Here is a 19,072-nt window from a genome sequence, read left to right on the forward strand (position 1 = left end):
CTATATGTAACGTGGAGGCACCAAAGACATGTGCAAAAGGGAAGGAAGCATCAGGTCTACTGCTGGGAAGCTCATGCTTGTACCAGCTGGATGTATACACAAGGTTCATGGTAAAAAAAAAAAAAAAAAGAAGCATAATGTATGTGAAAGTAAGACTTAAAATTCTTAGAGATGTCTGAGAAAATCTAAGTGATTATATAAATAATATAATTTTATACTTATATAAATATACAATTATACATAAATTACATATAAATTATACTATATGTTCTATATAATACATACCATATAAATTATAATAAAATTATAATTTAAATTAAATTATGCATAAATCATAATAAAATCTATAAATTATAAAAATTATATAAATATTCTTCTCCTACCCACTTAAGCCCCCATGTTGCATCACCACTTCCTTAAGGGTCAAGAAAATCTTTGAAACCAAAAACAAAAACTCAAAGGCTAGAAAGAAAAGATTAACTCACTTATTACTAAGGAACTTAAAACTTCTACATGAAAACATATTGTAAACAAAGTTCATCAACAAATGAGACATTGGGGTGGGGGGGATTCTTCCAATTCAGAAGACAGTAGCTCTCCATACAAAGATCTCTAACATACTGACCACTGGGGGATTAAAGACATAATAGAAAGATGGGTACAGGACATACACACACACACACAAATAATTCCCAGAAGAACCACTGTAAATGGCCAATAAATGTATAGGAAGAAAAAGTCTAAATTCCTAAGTAGTCAGGCAAATGTCAGTTAAAGGAACAATGAGACAACACTTTCTATCTAAGAGACTGACAAGCCAAAATGAGTGATTATATGTTTGGTGGCAGAAATGTGCATATTTATCATGGCTCATAGAAATGAAATTGATAAAGACAGAATTAAGAGCAGTAGTACTCAAAGGCAGTCTGACAGCTATCAAAATGTAAAATGCCCATGCACCTCTGATCCAGCAATCTTTCTATTGAAAATCTAGGTCATAGACTAAAAAGCACCCACATAACAGAATAAACAAAAAAAAAAAAAAACCCTCCTGCAGCATTTTTTACAGGGGTCAGAAAACTGAAGACAAATCGAAAGCTCGTCCACAGCCAAATGCTTAACAAATGATGGTGCGCCAACTACGGGGAATGTTTTTCACCACCTAAAAGAATGGATACAGTTAGGCCAAGTGACATAAGATTGATTGAAAATAATAAGAAATGGACCAAAAGATCTGTCCTTGACAAGGCAGTATGTGTGTTACGAGTACACACAGAAGCCGGAGGAGTGACTCAAATCCTGGTTCTGCCACCTCTTCCCAAACGTGTAGTCTTGGGTGAGTTAGTCAATCCCTCTGAGCCTCTGCCTTCTCATTTCTAACACCTCAAAGAACGGTACAGAAGTGACTGAGTATGACACGGGCGCACTTAGAACAATGCCAGGCACACAGCAAACCCTTGGCCAGCCTCAGCTGTCATTGTATGATCCCACTGATTGGCAGCGATGATCAGAAATCTCATATATGCGAATGTCTCTATTTCGACCATCTTCTGGCATGTTCTTTCTTTCAATGGCACTGTCACCTTCTCTGTTACTAAGACGCTTATGATTTATTTATTCACTTTGTCTTTTTCGTCTATTTCTGCCCCACTTCAGAATTCAAGGTCTATGAAAGACAGGGTCTTTGGTCTGTCTTGTTCATTACCGCCTTCCCAGTGCCTGCAGCGGTGCAGGGGAGATAGTAAGCATTCAAAAAAGTACCAGCTGGGATGAAGGCCTGCATGAACAAAAGAACACTTGTACAGGTCTTTCTGGTACACTATTCTCCAGGAGTCCCCGGTATTTCTGCACACTTTTTTGAGCAGAGGCTCTAACTACCTTTGTTCTGAATTGTCTTTTCAAGGATGTTTGAATACTGAACAGCTCTGGAAGAGGTGGGATCTCCCTCCAGAGCAAAGGGGAAGCTGGTTTAATATCTAGAATGATGAAGAGAACGTGCCCATCAGATCCCAGGAATGATACAAACACTGGCTCTCCCGCATGGCTATTCTGCGCGCAGTGATCGCCCTCTGTCTCTGACCCAGGAGTCTCCTGTGCTCTGCTGGCATCCAGGCAATGGCAACAAACCCTCTCCTTGGCTTGCAAGTTGGGGGAAGTCCAGATTCTTCGCAATTCTTGACATGTTTATGTTTGTCTATGGCTGTCTGTGATGATGTGAACGTGGAGACAAACACCGAAGAATGATTATGAGATTAACAAACCTGGGAGAAGAGAGGAGGAGGGAGAACCAAGCAGGGACTATCAAGAATCCAACTTCGCAGCCCGACAAAGACGGTACTGATCGTGACATGGGTCGTGGCAAAGCTAGAACCGACTCAGACACTGCCCAGGTATAGAGAGGCCCCGGAGGGATGCCTAGCCCCTGAGAACTGCTGCCAAATTCACATCCCAGGCCCGAAGGCATGTTCCCACATTCTGATCCATCTCTGCATACACAGGGGTAAGGAAGAACAGAGACGGGATCAAATAAGCTCTTCAACTTCCTGAACACACGCCCAAATTCCAATCTGATAGCCTCCAACACACACCGAGAGCCTTGCCCAACTCCATTCCATGGAGCTGTAGACGACCAACGTGAATTCTTTGCTTACTTCAGTTGTTTACTTCACTACAAAGCCTTTATTTCTCGTGTAAGAATGCCATAAAAAGTACAGGTTATTTAAGCTTTTTCATTTTTTGGAAAGGCTCTGAAACTCCATCCTTTGTCCTTAGAGCCCTACTGAAACAATGAGGTCTCTTTCCAGAAAGAAAATCCAGTTCAAGCAAGCCTTATAAAAGCTATGCTGTTTAATGTCAGCATTCTTCTGTGAGCAGCTTTGCACGCTTTGGAGGAGCCGCAAGCGACGGTAGGGCCTGGTTCAAAATATAGAGTAGTGAGGGCGCAGACACGGAAGCTGTCCCCAGAATATACATACCAGCCTTTGCAACAGTCGGGCTTGCCTTGGCACCCTGGGTCCAACCTACAAGGAGAAAAGAGTCATGAAATAGGATTGGGAGGTCATTGTGAAATGCATTACATGAGGGGGTTAAAATCAATTCAAATTCACAGAAGAGACAGTCCACCCTGAAAAGCAGATTGGACCTTTGATGAAGGAACAGTGGGCCTGGCAGTGGAACCCACCCCCCTCCGCCCTGGTTAACTTCTTCGACCATGATGGCGCTACCTCGTCACTTGCGTGTTCTTCCACCTGTCGGAGGAGCACGAAATGACGAGAGCAAAGAATTCATCTAATATCTGTACTTCATTTTATTCTATTTCTGCCTTGAAGCTCTTTGCTATTGTGTCTCTTACAGTGAGTAGTAAATGTATTCAGTTCTACTCTGAGGGGCTCGGTTATTCAACTCAAAACTTTTGGAAACTCTGCAAGCAAAATTGAACTTACCTTGAATTTTCTCACTGTGTTTTTTCTGGTTATTTAAACTGTACTTTCCCACATGGGGAGGAGGGCTATGGGAAGGTGATAAAATCCTTATTTTAAAAAACTTGTATTAAGGGATCAGCCACTCTGGACTAATGTAAAAGTCCTAGCTGGTGGTTGAACATTAGTCATAGAAAATCACTGTTCAAATATTGCTGAGTAATAAACCATCCTTTCTGGAGGCCAATTTGATAATGTTGATCAAAAACTTGAAAAATATGGTCTTTATGCAGATCTTTTCTTTTTTAACAGCTCAAGGCTGTGTAACTTACAGACAATATAATCATTCACTTAAAGTGCACAACAATGTTGTCTAGTATAGTCAGAGTTGTGTACCCATCACCACCTTCAATTTAGAACATTTTTACTAGATCAGAATGAAACCCCATACCCTTTACCTGTCACCTGTCAAACACTAACCTACTTTGTCCCTGTGGATATGCCCATTCTGGACATTTCAAGAATGGAATCACATGATAAATAGTCTTCTATAACTGGCTTTTTTCACTTAACATAACCTTTTCAAGTTTGTCCCTGTTGTAGCATTTATCAGTATTTCGTTCCTTTCCGTGTCTTAATAATACTTCATTGTACAGATATAACATATTGTGTTTATCCATTCGCCAGGTGATGTTCAGGATTTTTCCAGTTTTTGGCTATTATGAATAATGTGAAACTTATATAAACATTCACATGCAAGTCTCTGTGTTGGACATAGATATCCAGGAGTAGATTATCTGGGTCATATGGTAAATTTAAGTTTCACTTTCTAAGAAATTGCCAAACTGATTTCCAAAGTGGCTGCAACATTTTTCCATTCCCATCGGTACGCATGCCTTTTAATTTAGAAATTCTACTTACAGAAGAGTACTGTAAGAGGGAAAAAGTAAGAAAATTTTTTGAACTTTTAAAACAATTGTTAATGATTAGAAATAGCCTAAAATATCTTTAAAAAGAGGTTTGGTTCAGTATATTATTCAGTATAATCAGTATATTATGATACATGGACTAATTACATGGCTATAGAAAATAATGATGTGTGGGGCACCACCTGGGTGGCACAGTTAGTTAAGCATAAGGCTCTTGATTTTGGCTCAGGTCATTATCCCATGGTTGTAGGATCGAGCCCCGCACCAGGCTCCCCACTCAGTCGGGAGTCTGCTTGGGATTCTCTCTCCCTCTCCCTCTGCCCCTCCTGCTCGTGCTCTCTCTCTCTCTCTCCCTCAAATAAATAAATAAATCTTTAAAAAGAAAAGAATGGTGTTATCTATATTTACTGGCATCAACAAACATTCACTTTACTGGACTTCAGTGCTGTCCACCAAATATTTCTCTAGCTGTCTGTCAGAAGTATTGCATTATCTGGGCCCGTTGTGGGAAGGCAGATGGCCATGCACCTAGCTCCGCCAGTAAGTTAGGAATGTAAGTGGCATTCGTCACTCCTGGATCAAGTGATTTCACTACGGATGTATGATCCTACAGAATTGTTTTAGCTTTCTGGTACAGTAATTAGCAACGTGTGAAATGGCAGCTGCTTATAAAGCCAAACTTCCTAAGTGACAGCCATCAACCCAAGATGGACGGTTGTATAAGCAAGAAGTCAATGTGTGGTATTTAAGAAACTGAGATTTTTAAGACCTTGTCACCACAGAATAACTAGCCTATCCTGATTAATATATCCATGACACATTTCCAGTGACTATATCTGGTAACAAAACCTTACAGTTAATATGATCTAATTTTTGTAAGCGTAAGTGTTTGTATGTGTAGAATGTACACCACAGTGTAAATGGCTGCCACCTTTGCGTGGCTGAATTATTTTTCTTGAAACTTTCCCGTGTTATCTGAGTCTTTCAGTAATTAACACATTTTACTTCCACAACAGAAAAGGAAACAATAAAGATATCTCCAGTTGGTAAACTAAAGTCATAACAGTAACTGTTTTAATCTCTATCCTCCCTTGATCTCCCCTGGGCAGGAGGGTGGGACACACACACACACACACACACACACACACACACACTATGGTATATATACTATTGTAAACTATCATTATAAGCCATTACAGAGCCTCCTATTCTATAGAACATGGAACAGGAGAGAGAGTACAAGATTTAATATCCGCCACCCTGAGTCCAAATGAGAACCAATTAGTAGGATGATACTAGTTTCTCTCTCTCAGACGAGGTGCTCTGCCTGAGATACTGTCCACAGAAAGCCAGAATAAGCATTCTGGGCAAGGTCTTTGCCAGCTCTGCCGGTTCACGTCGGGCCTTTCCCTTCCTCAAATTGTGGAATAGGCTGGGGACCACTTAACAGCTAAAGTCAGAAAGAAAGCCCAACCTCTCTCAGGTATTAAGATCTGCGATTGATCTCAAGTATTTTCTTTGAAGTTTCCTCCTCTGTAAAATAGCTTTTCCAAGAAAATAAACAAGCTTTAAGGAGAACAAGAGAAGTTGGTTTTTCATTTTTGAGATGACTATCTGATGTCTCAGGGGATCGCTATGGCAACGCTTCAGTCCAAGTTTAAAAGAGACGGAACCAGAATCAAAGCTTCCCAGTACAGAGAGTCTCCCGGTGCCAGCTAGGACTGGAACTGGAAATGACACCAATGTCGTCATCTTTGGTTTTAGTTAGGAATTCCTGATCCTTTTTATTGTTCGAATGTTTCCCAAAGCCTCACAAGAATTTGGGAGTAGAGTTTCAGGACAGATATGGAACTGACTCCCGTCCATTGTCAAGGGCGCCGTGAGTAGTAATGTCGAGAGCTTGAGGCTCCAAATCACAGACTTCAGAGAGGGCCTAAATAAAGTTCTTTTCTACTACTGAGCCGAGCTTGTTTCTTCAGCATTGGAACAGAAGATGTCCAGGCCACAATTTTAACTGAGAAATGTAAGCCATGATCCTTGCTGTCAAGGACCATACTATATGACTTGAAAGAAAGAAACGTACTCATGAAAACTTAATAGAAAGGATAGTTTTCATAAGTTACAAAGGAAATGGAAAAAAGGAGAGTTCTCTATGCCCCAGAGTAACCGTGAGAGGCTCTACATTGGAGGTACGGTTAAACCAGTGGCACAGGCATTGCTGGAGTGGGATGAAAGGGCAGGAGAGGGGCGCCTGGGTGGCTCAGTGGGTTAAAGCCTCTGCCTTTGGTTCAGGTCGTGGTCCCAGGGTCCTGGGATTGAGCCCTGAGTCGGGCTCTCTGCGAGGCAGGGAGCCTGCTTCCCCTTTCTCTCTACCTGCCTCTCTGCCTACTTGAGATCTCTCTGTCAAAAAAATAAAATAAATCTTTAAAAAAGGGGAGGGGCCAGGAGAAACTGACAAAGCATCAGGTTCAATACAAGAACTACGTTGAGAAATAGCCTCAGAGGTCTACCACCGCCTCTCCAACTTGTATGGACTAAGCAGCATTCACTACCAGGAGGGAGAGGGTTGGGGAAGATTTCCTTCGCACAGAAAATGTAGCAATACCACTGTTGGGGATGTGGAGTCTAGAATCTCCCATCTACATTATCAGTTAGCCAAGCTCTGGGCGAAAGATGGTGTAGGCATTGCTTATATATTCATCATTTGAATAACAGGGACTGTATTCCCCCCCCCCCGATTTATCACAGTGTTGGATCACGATTAAAGGAGAAGGGAACATTCCCAAAAGTCCATAAATGGGAAAGAGCATGGGAAAGAGGAAAAGAGTGAAACCTAATTCTAACCCGGGTGAAAGAAACTCAGAATATGCAGAACACAGACATTCCCTCCTGGCATGGATGCCGTAATGACCCAGGCTGACTGTACAGAGATGTCTGGGTCCCATAACAGATCCAAGGGATGCTGCGTTTGGGCCAGCCTTAGCCACACCCCCATCTGGGGACAGAAGTGATGAGCTCCTAAAGGGCTCTGTACTGGGAACCTACCCACCAGTTGGCCCCCATTCCCCTGGGGGTGTTCTGATCTCAAAACCAAGAGCCAGGAACTCAGGAGCCAGGGCCTCCGAGATCTGCTAGAGGGCCTAACACGGAATCTAGGGCCATGGGTTGGAACATCACTGCAGTCACTGCCTGTCACCTGGGCTGAGAACAAGTCCTCTGGGAAGATTCCTGTTTGGGTAACTCGACATGCCTCACACAAATGTCTTATTCCTTCGGAGTAATGCTGATGCAGGATGTTTAGCTAATGACCATTTGCAATTCGGGGCGCCCATAACCTCAGCCATGGAAGAAGAAACTTCACTTTTGGGCTACAATTCCCAACAATTTCCAGGCAGGTTTATAAGGAAAAAAAAAAGCAACTGGACTTAGACAAGTCACTTTCTTCACCTGCGAAAAACAAGGGAATTGGACTTTGCCTCTAGGAAAATAAGGAGGAGATTTAGGAACCCTGCCCCCCAAAAAAAGCTTAGGTCTCCCTCTCATGATCCCATCTTCCTAAATGGAACCAGCCAGCCAGTCGTTAGCTACAGAGAGCCAGTTGGGGTCTCTGACAGGAACCCGCACAGCAAGAAGGCAAGAATGCTTTCAACAGAGCAACCGAGGTGTGGGGAAGACTGCTGGGTAGGAAAATGAAGTCACATACAGATCACAGACCCGGTTCTCAATACGCCCTCTCCTTCCTCCTCCTTCTACTCAGTGAAATAGGAGATGGCTGGTTGGGGAGTGAGTAAATCTCTGGACTGTCTCCCACAATATCCTCCTTCCCATTCATCGGATGGCTCCTTTGTAACAATCACAGCCAGGCCCATAAAAGGAGACAGTCCTGAGTGGTCTGGAGCTCACAAAATCTTTTAGTAACTTCACTTTTTAAAGAGTTAAGAACAAAAACAAAAACAAAAACAAAAATTGTTTTCTTGATTCTTGATTTGGGTTTCCAGATGCAGAGGTCTGGTTCTGAGGGGCGGATTCTAAAATAACTAAAATTCCAGAAATTCTCAATTCAGGTTATCAGAAACGTATCCCCACCATCAATGCGGTATCCCAGGCATATATTGAACACTACCCGTATGCCGGGAGCCGCAAATAAAAAGCACATTGAAACAAATTCTATTAGGTTATAAATACAAAAGTGGCTTGGTCTTTGGAGGAGTCTGTAAAGCCCAGCCTTGGCATCCAGCACACCTGGGTTCTAATCCAGGTTCTGCACCTGTCACTCTGGTGTCACTCTCCCTGGGAGAGCTTCCCTGCTTCTCCTGGGAAGGAAGCAAACAGAGACTCTCCTTGCGGTGGTCATCAGAGATTTAAGCAAGCACTCCATAAACAATGAAAATAGCTAATATCACTTTAGTGCTTACTGAATACATGTATTTCACGTGAATTAATCCACTAAATCTTCACAGCAACTGTGAGAGCAAGAGTGGATTTATTATTTTATTATTATTTAGAAGCTAATAAAATGTAAGCGTCAGGATCCCTCCCTCGCACAGTCCCTCAACAACGGCTGATGTCTGTGGTGTCTGTCAGACTGTAAACAGGTGGCCTGTGTTGTGATCTCTTTATCATCCTAAATACATGTTCATTTTAGCACCTACATTTTGTAGTCCTAATTGGATATTCTTTTTCTTCAAAGAGGGCCTTACCAATGATGTAAACTTTACTTGCCTCTAAAAACCTAGATCCACCCCTGCCAATCACAGTAATAATTCTGTCTTGTAGACAATGAAACGGAGACCCAGAAAGGTTAAGTTACTTGCCCAGGTACACACAGTCAGTGCTGGAACGCAGATTTGAACCCGGGCAGTCTGGCTCCCCCTGGCTCCCACCATAGTCTCCATTGCTTCTCACTATTTTTACACAGAGCCGCTAGCGAACTCTCCAGAACATTAGGAACACTCAGTCTATTAGTGGTTATCGCTATTCTGTAAATTAAAAACTGTTTTTGTAGTAATAGGTATACAGCCCTATCCCAATTTAAGGACACAATATCACTCTGAAATTAGGAAAGAGATAAATCTGCGACAGGCTGATTTTATACAAGAGACTTCCTTTTTAATATTAGTTTCCTGAAAGATTCTTTTAAAGCAGTATTATTCTATGTGTGGTCACTGGGTCATCTAATTCAGAATCACCCAGCCACCCCCCCCAAACCTAATGGATCTAATCTGATGGGGGTCTGTGTATTTTTTTTAAGATTTTATTCACTTGACAGAGAGAGGGAAAGAGAACACAAGCAAGATGGGGTGCGGGGGGAGAGCAGCAGGGAGAGGGAGAAGAAAGCTCCCCACTGAGCAGCGCCCGATATGGGGCTCAATCCCAGAACCCTGGGATCATGACCTGAGCCTAAGGCAGATGCTTAACTTACTGAGCCACCCAGGGTATTTGATGAGCTCCCTGAGTACCATTTTGCATACCAAAGTTCGAAGACCACTGCTGAGAGCAGTCTCTTGCTATGGGTAATATTGTCTACAAATGGGGTGAAGGGTCAGAGAGGAGAAAGGAACTTGAATTTAAGGTGTTATTAGTAATACTGCCAATTGAAGGTAAGCAACAAGTGACAATGCAAGCTAATAGGCATGTTCATGGGCATTAAAATTTACATGAAATTGACATACTCGTTTATATTTACAAATTAAGTTTACGTGTAATTCTGAAGACCATAATTATGGAGAGTCAGCACTAAGGCCATCACCACATACTGTTCAATCTTCAAGATTCTTTTAACTGAGTTATTTCACCATCCCATTCTACAGATGAGTGAACAGAGACTCACAGAGAGTAAGTAACTCTCCGGAGAGTGTAGGACCAGGGTTTGGACCCAGGAGGGCTTGTTCTCGACAAGAACACTCTGGAGCCTGTGTTCTTAAATCCTACATTATTCATTCTCTCTCTCTCTCTCTCTCTCTCTCTCTCTCTCACACACACACACACACACGTTGTTGCTTTTTGTTTCTTTTTTTAATAGAGATAAAAAGGTAAAATTTGCAAACTTTCATAGAACTTCATATCTTGGGAATTTTTGTCTGAGTCATTTTCAAGACGCATAAATCGCGCTATGGTTTGAAGGCAGCATGAAATCGCTAAAATGGGCCAAGGCCATGTTATTCTATGCAGGAAAAGTTTAGTGTGAAGCTTACTCGCACTGGCAGATGCCGGAGCTTTCATCCCTCCTCCTAGCTCATAAACAGAATCCTTGTTTCGGTTCCTCCCACACTTTCCTCCCTCTGCCCCCCCCCAAAACTTTCAAGCTCTTTACCCCAAATCCTTCCTTCTGTGCTTCAGCAGCCCAAGCCTGATGGCAAGAGTGCTGCCACTGTACCAAGCGCTTTAGGAGTGTTAACTCTTCAATCCTTAAAACCCTATTATTTCCCACAATTTCTGGACCCAAAGCGGGCCCTTTCCCCCCCTCTACCTTTCACCCTCCTCGAATCTGTCCTGTTACTCCTCCTGACGACGCTATGTGAGAAGGACCCTTTCTTTCATTGTGCAGAAAACACATCCCAGTGCAGAGTCAACAAGAGAGTAACCGTCTTCCAGATGTGCTCTTCAAAGCGAGCTGCTGGAGAACGGGGAGGAAAAGTATGCCTACTTCTCTCTTGTTCCCATCATCTGAAATATGCTTTAAGCTAAACGATTCTGTGATGCGTGTAGAAACAGTACCAGGAGATGCCTACTTTAACTGGGATACAGCCACCCCCTGCCCATTGATATTTTGGTCAGTTCCTTTTATATTTTTCAAAAAGCTTTTCCGTTTCTCGGGCATGCCAGTGAGATCTCATACTTGCGGGTTTATCCACCTGTGAGCTGAGCCCTTCAGAACACAAACTCCGGCAGATGCACAAGTTGCTAACTCCAGTAAGTGCACACTGGGTTTTTGGTCCTCCCGGACCATCAAGCCACCTTTGAACTGCTAACCCACTGTTAAGAGCCTGATGGGAAAGTCAAGTCCCCCTGGTTTTCAGATGGGGAAAGTGGAGGAGAGTCTGCAACTTCTAGATGGTGTTTTTCTCTGAACTGCTAGGAACAACAGCAACACCACCCCACCCCATGCGTGCATCTTAAAGGAGAAACTGTAGCTAGCTTGGGCTCGCTCTCAAAACTGACACCATCCACAACAGGAACCAAGATTTGGTTCTGCGGGGCTTTCAAACCCCAGGAACAATTCTGCGGAAAGTTCATCCAAACTCTCTCCAAGAGTGACCAACAGATGGGGACGCTTGCGAGCAGAAGGTTGGGGAATGCAGAGAAGGGGTGACGATATGACGGGAGGTGGGGGTGATCTCTCCCTTCCCTGCGTCCTGCAGCCATTCAAGGGCGTCTGTCCAACAGCCACGCGCCCGAAGAACGCGGCGGGAAGGGGTGGCAGCCCGCGCCCGGGGCCACCTCTAGGTCCTCCCACTTCTACTTACTCGGTCCGAAGTGTCATCCCGGGTCCGCGCGTCTTCCAGAGACCCCGCGCAGAGCGGCAGCCCCAGGCACAGCCCCAGCAGCAGGAGCATGGCGGGGGCGAGAGCGCGGCGGTGCACTGGGACCAGGCGGGACGCGCGGGGGGGACAGCTCCGCGGCTCGGCGGCTGCAGACGTGCTCCGCCCCGCCGCCCTCCGGGCCCCGCCCCCCGCGCGCCCCGCCCCCGGCCCGCCCCGCGTCCACCCAGGTCCCAGTCGGGTCCCAGTTGAGGCCCTACCGCCCCAGAGAGAGGCTGCCCCCGCTCGCCACGGGCTCTCCTCCGCGGCCCGCCCTTCAGCTCTGCCTTGTGCAGACACCTTCAGGGCTTGGGACACCTGCCACCGGACCCCAAATCCTTCTCTCCTGCAAGGTGTGAAATGATTTCTACAGGGTGGCTTAAATTCCTGCGGCAGGAGGATACGGGAGAAGCTGGCCTGACCCTCAGTACACAGCCCACCCCCCCACCTGCTCTATATACCGCCCCCCCAACACACCTGCTGTGTATACCTCCATATTCCCCTCACCTGCTATAAATACTACCCCTTCCCTGCCGTATATACCAATACCCCCCATCCGTTCTACATACAACCCCGACCCACTCTATATTCCACCTGCCCTCACCTGCTAGCATAAAGCCAACAGGAGACCTGCTTACTTCTGCCCAGAGAGCAGCACATGCCTCCTGGCATCCTGCCTTCATGCTTAGAAGCCAAATCAAGGGACGCAAATTACTAGTCTACTGCAGAAAGTGTCAGCAATGTTGTCCCCTTTTATGCGGTTCTGGCCAAAGGGGGCAGAAAAGGAGAGGCTAGAACGGCACCGTGTAGCAGTGTTTCTAAGGCTTTGGTTATTAATCATGGAAATGAATATCACTGGGTATGCTAGTTACAAACTATTGGTGATATTTTGTCCAGCCATAAGAATTATTGCCTGCCAACCATCCACACGCCGCTTTTACACCCTGCACTGTCTTTTTCTCTGCTGGACACACAGTGTTGCTAGAGCCACTTGTTTATTTCAAGTTTCAAAAGCCAATCGCTTCAAAGACATATTCTGTCTCTCTAGAAACTGCATCTAAATCCATGAGCTGAATGAGAGTGAGAAACTGACCAAAACCGGGATGGCCAAGAACAGAAAAATGGCTAACTCAAATAATGGCACATCCGTCCTCTGGAATATTATGCAGCCATTAGATAAGAATCCACAAGGTCTGTAGAACATGAAAAATGTCTATGGTGTAATCTAGAGCAAAAAACCAGGTTACATAACCCTATCAACAATATGATTATAATCAGATAAAAATACAGATGCACAAAAATGTGGACATAGAACTAGGGAAAGAAAACATGAAAAACAAAAAGAACTGGTGTTTATGGTGACAGCTCTTCTTAAAATATTTTGTTTACTCTTATTGAAATGCTGTTTGTTCAACAAAGACATTAGGAGATTAGGGAGAAACAGGTTGCCATTGTAAAAGAAAGGAAAGAAAACCCTTGTCTTTAGCAGTTAATCATTTCCACCCCTAACCACTAAGTGAAACACACTCAACCAGTAGGAAGCAACAGCAGCCCGTCCAGCGAGATTTTACAACCAAATCCCTAGTAAGGGAGAACTCTGAAGCAGTTTAAAGGATTATTTTTAGTTCTTCAACATAAATTCATCATGAGGTTGCCAATGTACCCCGCACCGAGGCTGACGCAGGAATGTGGCAGCACAGGAATCATGTGCACACACACCCCCCCTCTTTCTAACTAAGGAGGACAGTCCTCAGTCTTCTGGAATCAGAGCCTGCCATGTCCCCACCCCCCTGAAGGAAATACCTACTTGTGAACGGAAAGTTGAATTGGAACAAAGCCCAGTTCTTTGAAAGGCGACAACAGCAACTATGATCTCAATCCTCCAAGAGAGCTGGGACCGCATCTTTGTCTTCCCCTTCCTACTGCTTCCCTCAGTGTCTCAACTCTCTTTTTTGGCCTTCTATCTGCTCTTTTCCCAAATCTGTCCCAACTGGCTTCTGCAGAGGTCCAGCGTCAAGGAACAGTTTTCCTTTCATCTTGTAGGACTCTCCAGCTCTACGGTATGCCATGGGGCTGGGGCTTATGATGTGCAATTGAAGGCCAGCTTTACCAGTGGGATCAGAAATTCCTTGCAGAAGAGCATCTCCCACAAGTTCTAGTGCTGTACTAAATGTATGGTTAGCACCTAATGAACATTTGATGATGGAAATTAGGACACGCGAGGCCCGGCGGTAGGAGCCTGCGCTGGCTGTGCCAGGGATGAGGAAGGCTGGGCTATAGTCCCAACTTGGCCACTATCTAGCTACAGGACTTAGGAGAGTTTCCAAAATTCCCAGTATTTGCAAATGATAATAGCCTAGGTTTCTTTGTGACTTGTGAGCATCTGCAGGACTGAATAGGGACAGTCTTTATTTTTTATTATTTTTTTTTAAAAGATTTTATTTATTTATTTGACAAAGATCACAAGTAGGCAGAGAGGGAGGCAGAGAGAGAGGAGGAAGCAGGCTCCCCGCCGAGCAGAGAGCCCGATGCGGGGCTCGATCCCAGAACCCTGAGATCATGACCTGAGCTGAAGGCAGAGGCTTAACCCACTGAGCCACCCAGGCGCCCCAAAGGGACAGTCTTTAAAAGCTAGGTAGGTGTAATAAAATTAAGACCCAGTGAAAGTCTTCCAAAACTGTTCACAAACATAGGCCATGATTTATATTGACCTCATAAATAAGGATAAAAAATTAACTGTCCCCCAAAAAAGGGGTGGAAAATTAATATAACAAAATTACTTTTTAAATTTAAAAATAAATAATTAACTGTCCCCACAAACATTTGTCTTTTGAAGTGATGTTTCTCACTTCACCTCGAGGGGAGCTGGTTTTCTACTTTGAGGCTACCAAGCTTTTAGAACCTCAGAGCTCAAAGCTCAAACCTCAAGACTGCAAAGGACATCTAGCGCACTCGGGATTTTTCCACCGAGACACCTCACAGTCTTGCCCAGGACCTCACTCCGTTAGAGACAAGTCTCTGGCAAGGCCCCAGGTGTTCGCGGACGGAATCTAGCGTGGAGCTCAACAGCAAGGGCTTCCGGGAGGGGGACGAAGAAGAGCTGCCTCGCCCAGGTCAGAGAGGGCCTCTGTGCCAGCTCTTGCTAGGAAATGGCTCCCTGAGTGACTGAGGGTGAGCTGAGGGTCCCAAAATTTTAGCATCAGACTCATTAGAATTAGGAGCTTTCTCCTGCTCTTCCACTTGAGACGGCCCACCGATGGCTAAGCCTGCCAGGGCAGAGGCTGAAGAGGAAAGGGGGGGTTGTTGTCCATTTGTTCGCTTTTCCTCTCCCTTGAATGTGTACCCTGAAGCCCCAGGTGCCTCTGTCTAGCTGTTCGGAGATTCAAGCCCTCCCCAGGTCCTCTGCGCTCCCCCTTCGGTCCCTCCTTTGCGCCATGCTCCTTTTTGAGTGTCTATGAGGCCATTGTTCTAATCTGGGTCAGCTATTTTCTCCCCCCCACCACCACCCCCACCCCAGTCTCACCTTTTTATCTACTTATATGGCCTTGTGGTTCTCTTGGACCCCTGACAACTTTGCATAGTTGCTACAGTTCCTTACAACCTTGGCTTTTTTTTGTTTTTTCCTTAATCAAAAAGCCTAGGGAGGAAATGGATTCCCTTCAAAGTTGGCTCCATATTTCTCGGGATATCTTGGGAGTCTAGTTACATCCACTTTTTTACCCATTTTACCAACCACGGAGTTTTACCCAAGGAGAAGATCTGGGGAAACAGAAACAGAGAATACAGTTTTCTAATTTCTTCTGATGATGACTTGCAGAATTAATCAACTAATCACAAAGTGTAACACATCACATTTGATTTTAATATGGTTTCCTAAACAGCCTCTAGCCCTCTCTTGACCTTTGCCCTTCATGGATTCTTCTCCTTTCCGGAATGCCTCTCAGTGGCTCCCCACCCAATCCTGCAAATGTCACTTCCTCCACAGTCCTGGTCAAGTAGACAGGGGCTAGTCATACCGCTGATGGAGCCCCCATCTCTGTGTTTACATGTCTTTCTCACTCAACCAAGACCCAGGAAAGGGCAGGCTCCACGTTTTATTCATCTTTATATGCTTTAATGAATGAGTAAAGAAGACTCAGTTAGAATGGTCTGCTTTCCATATTGTGCATTTCACAGAGAATTTGTATAACACCAGCCTGCGTGGCCAGTGACCGGACACAAGACCAGAGACAGAGTATTGACCTCTCTGGAGGTATATATCTTCAAAGAAAACATAATATTGACTCCTCAACTTCCAAAAACATTTTAACCCACAATTATCCCACTTTATTATTTACCTGTCTTTCTAAGAGTCATCATTACAAGAACTGGGGGGAACAAGTGAACTTTAGACCCTCAATACAATACCCTATGGGATGCTCAATGTTCTCTTAGACTATCACATTCCTGATAGACTTAAATTCTACATGGGGAAGGAAGCAAGCTCTAATCTGACAATTCACAACTCTTACTTCTATTTTTCTATCCCAGACACCCTTGTTCCTTCAAGGATCTCTCCTCAAAAAGTCTGCTTTCAGAGACTGCTACATTCTGTCTCCAAACACATGCACAGGAAGCATCTCCCTCCCTTGGAAAATTTTAAGGTTTATATGTAGGAATATAATTTTAATATTCCCTAAGTCATCAGAAGGCACAAGTAGCACTAATTTTACCTTATTTCCTCTTGCCAGTTCTTCACTGTTCGGTATTAGCTGTGGATGGCTGTCTTTATCTTCTGCATCTGCATTAATGTGTGAGTCCAAGCCAGCAAATACGTCTGGAGAAATATTTGTCAGCTGAACAATGCTTTGTCCCTATAGAAATGCTCCTTAAACAATGAACAATCTCAGTGCCAAGTGAAGAATCCTTTTTGTTTTCTTTTGGCAAGATGCCTAGAGCAACAAGTGGTGTCCTGGTTTTCTGGGCTTTGACGTGGAACCACAGAAGACATGGACTAGCACAGAGAATCCACTGATGCTGTCGTGGAGGTGAACATTCAGTTCTGTCTGCCTCAGTGCCCAGTACTAATGCCCTATGCTGTCTCTGACTCCAGGGCATGAAGACAGAGAAGCCAGCGAAACCTGCAGTTGCTCTACAGGGTGGGTTTTCTCCCTGAAGAGTTGCCAGATCCCTTCCAGACACATGTTGGGGGATGTCCAGAGAACTTGCCCTGAAAGCCACAGGTGTGACTTTGGAAGACTCTTGACTGAAACAAAACAATGCTGGTTTTGTGGTTGATGCTGACAGATATAGTGTACTCCATGAATCATACCTAACAACAGAGCTGTCATCAGGTTCTTTCGGCGGTGCTCATGAGCTTGTTGCTTGCCGGCAAGCCAGCAACCCTCCTGTCTATGGAACATATGCAGCAGGTTTGGGTCTCACAGGTGCAGACTTGCTGAACAAAAATTTGCAATCCTTTCCTTCCTACATCTCAAGGTTTTCCCATATGGAGCTCCCATTCTCCAGTGGAAAGCAAACTTTACTCTTGCCAATTCATGATATATCACCAATATGGGTTTGTTTTTGTTAAATTATTGTTTTCTTAAGGTTCTTTGTCTTCTTACCTATCCATTGGATTGGTTCTGAATTGGTTCTGAATTCCATCAACAGGGAATGGAGTGGAGATATGAAGGAAGGGCTTCTGGTCCTTGGTCACCACCTGTGTTGTGGACTGAATGTTTGCATCTCTTCCAAATTAATCTGTGGAAGCCCTAATCCCCAGTGTGATGGTGTCCAGAAGTGGAGCCTTCAGGAGGTAATTAGAACTAGATGAGCTCAAGAGGGTGGGGTTCCCATGATGGGATTCACATCCTTTTAAGAAGAGCTGTGTAAGGACACAGTGAGAAAACCACCGTCAACAAGCTAAGAAGAGAATTCTCACCAGGATCTGAATTGGCTAGCACCTTGATCTTAGACTTCCAGTCCTTAGAACTCTAAGAAACACATGTTGTTTCAGCCACCCAGTCTGTATATTTTTGTGACAGTGGCCTGCCGCTGACTGATACAAACTCTCCATGCTGGTGTGTGTGTCACCCCATCTGGTTTAGGACCATATGTCTGCCACTGTCCTCGACTCCACTCAGTGACTCAAGTGCCCGTGTGGCCTCTGGTTATAAGGTTCATCTCCATCCACCCCAAGTCCCCTCCTTCCATTCACAAGGCCCTTCCAGGTCTGCTGACTTTCAGTATCACGTGCCTACCATCTTCAGTCACCTAGGGAAACCTGGACTCTTCCTCTCTCCATTAGCACCTCCGTTGGACTTACTGAAGAGTTCCTAGACATGACCCCCATAGCACAATCCACAAAGCAAAAAATCATTCAACTGGACTTCACCAAACTCAAAACTATTGCTTATAAAAAATAACTCACAGGGACGCCTGGGTGGCTCAGTTGGTTAAGCAGCTGCCCGAAGGCAGCTGCTTAACGGGTCATGATCCCAGCATCTTGGGATCGAGTCCCGCATCGGGCTCCTTGCTCCGCAGGGAGCCTGCTTCTCCCTCTGACTCTGACTGCCACTCTGTCTGCCTGTGCTCGCTCTCACTCACTCTCTGACAAATAAATAAAATCTTAAAAAAAAAAAAATACCTCACAAAGAGGATAAAAAGAAAGCTATAGACTGGAAGAAAATATTTGCAAATCACTTAGCTAATAAACCACTTGTCTAAATTATCTCGTACTTAAGACTATGTAAAGAACTCTCCAAACTCACCTATAAACAAACAGTCTTATTAGAAAATGGACAAAAGATATGAACTGAAATTCACAAAGAGGATGTATGTATTGCAGATAAGGACATGAAAGATGTTCAGTATCTCCAGCTATCAGGGAAATGCAAATTAAAACCACAACAAAATATCACTACACACCTATTAGAAGCACTATGATAATTTTTTAAAAACCCGGTAATACCAAATGCTAGCAAAGATGCAAAAAAAAAAAAAAAAAAGGGGGTCTCTTGGAATTGAAGGTGGAAATGTAAAATGCTACAGCCACTTTGGAAAACAGTGTGGAAATGTCTTAAAAACAAAAACAAACAAACAAACAAAAAACCTACATTTACCACACACCATACAACCCAATCCCACTCTCATACATTTACCCCAGAGAAATAAAAGCACAAAACCTGTGCATGACTATTCATAGCAGCTTTATATGTAAAGA

The 19,072-nt window shown here is 44.3% G+C and overlaps 1 protein-coding gene across 1 annotated transcript in view; it reads right to left on the bottom strand.

Moving 5' to 3' along the window:
* The window catches only part of ITIH5 (inter-alpha-trypsin inhibitor heavy chain 5), a 72,710-nt gene extending 60,714 nt beyond the window's left edge, over positions 1 to 11,996 (bottom strand). The window contains exons 1-2 of the mRNA XM_059404055.1: positions 11,815 to 11,996; positions 2,976 to 3,020 (exon numbers count right to left, since the gene is read on the bottom strand). Of these exons, the coding sequence (XP_059260038.1) occupies positions 2,976 to 3,020; positions 11,815 to 11,904 (135 nt within the window). The 5' untranslated portion in view covers positions 11,905 to 11,996. The remainder of the gene's footprint in view (positions 1 to 2,975; positions 3,021 to 11,814) is intronic.
* Between the last annotated feature and the right edge of the window lie 7,076 nt (positions 11,997 to 19,072).

The sequence above is a fragment of the Mustela nigripes genome, chromosome 6 (genome assembly GCF_022355385.1).
Source record: "Mustela nigripes isolate SB6536 chromosome 6, MUSNIG.SB6536, whole genome shotgun sequence".
NCBI classification, from domain to species: Eukaryota; Metazoa; Chordata; class Mammalia; order Carnivora; family Mustelidae; genus Mustela; species Mustela nigripes.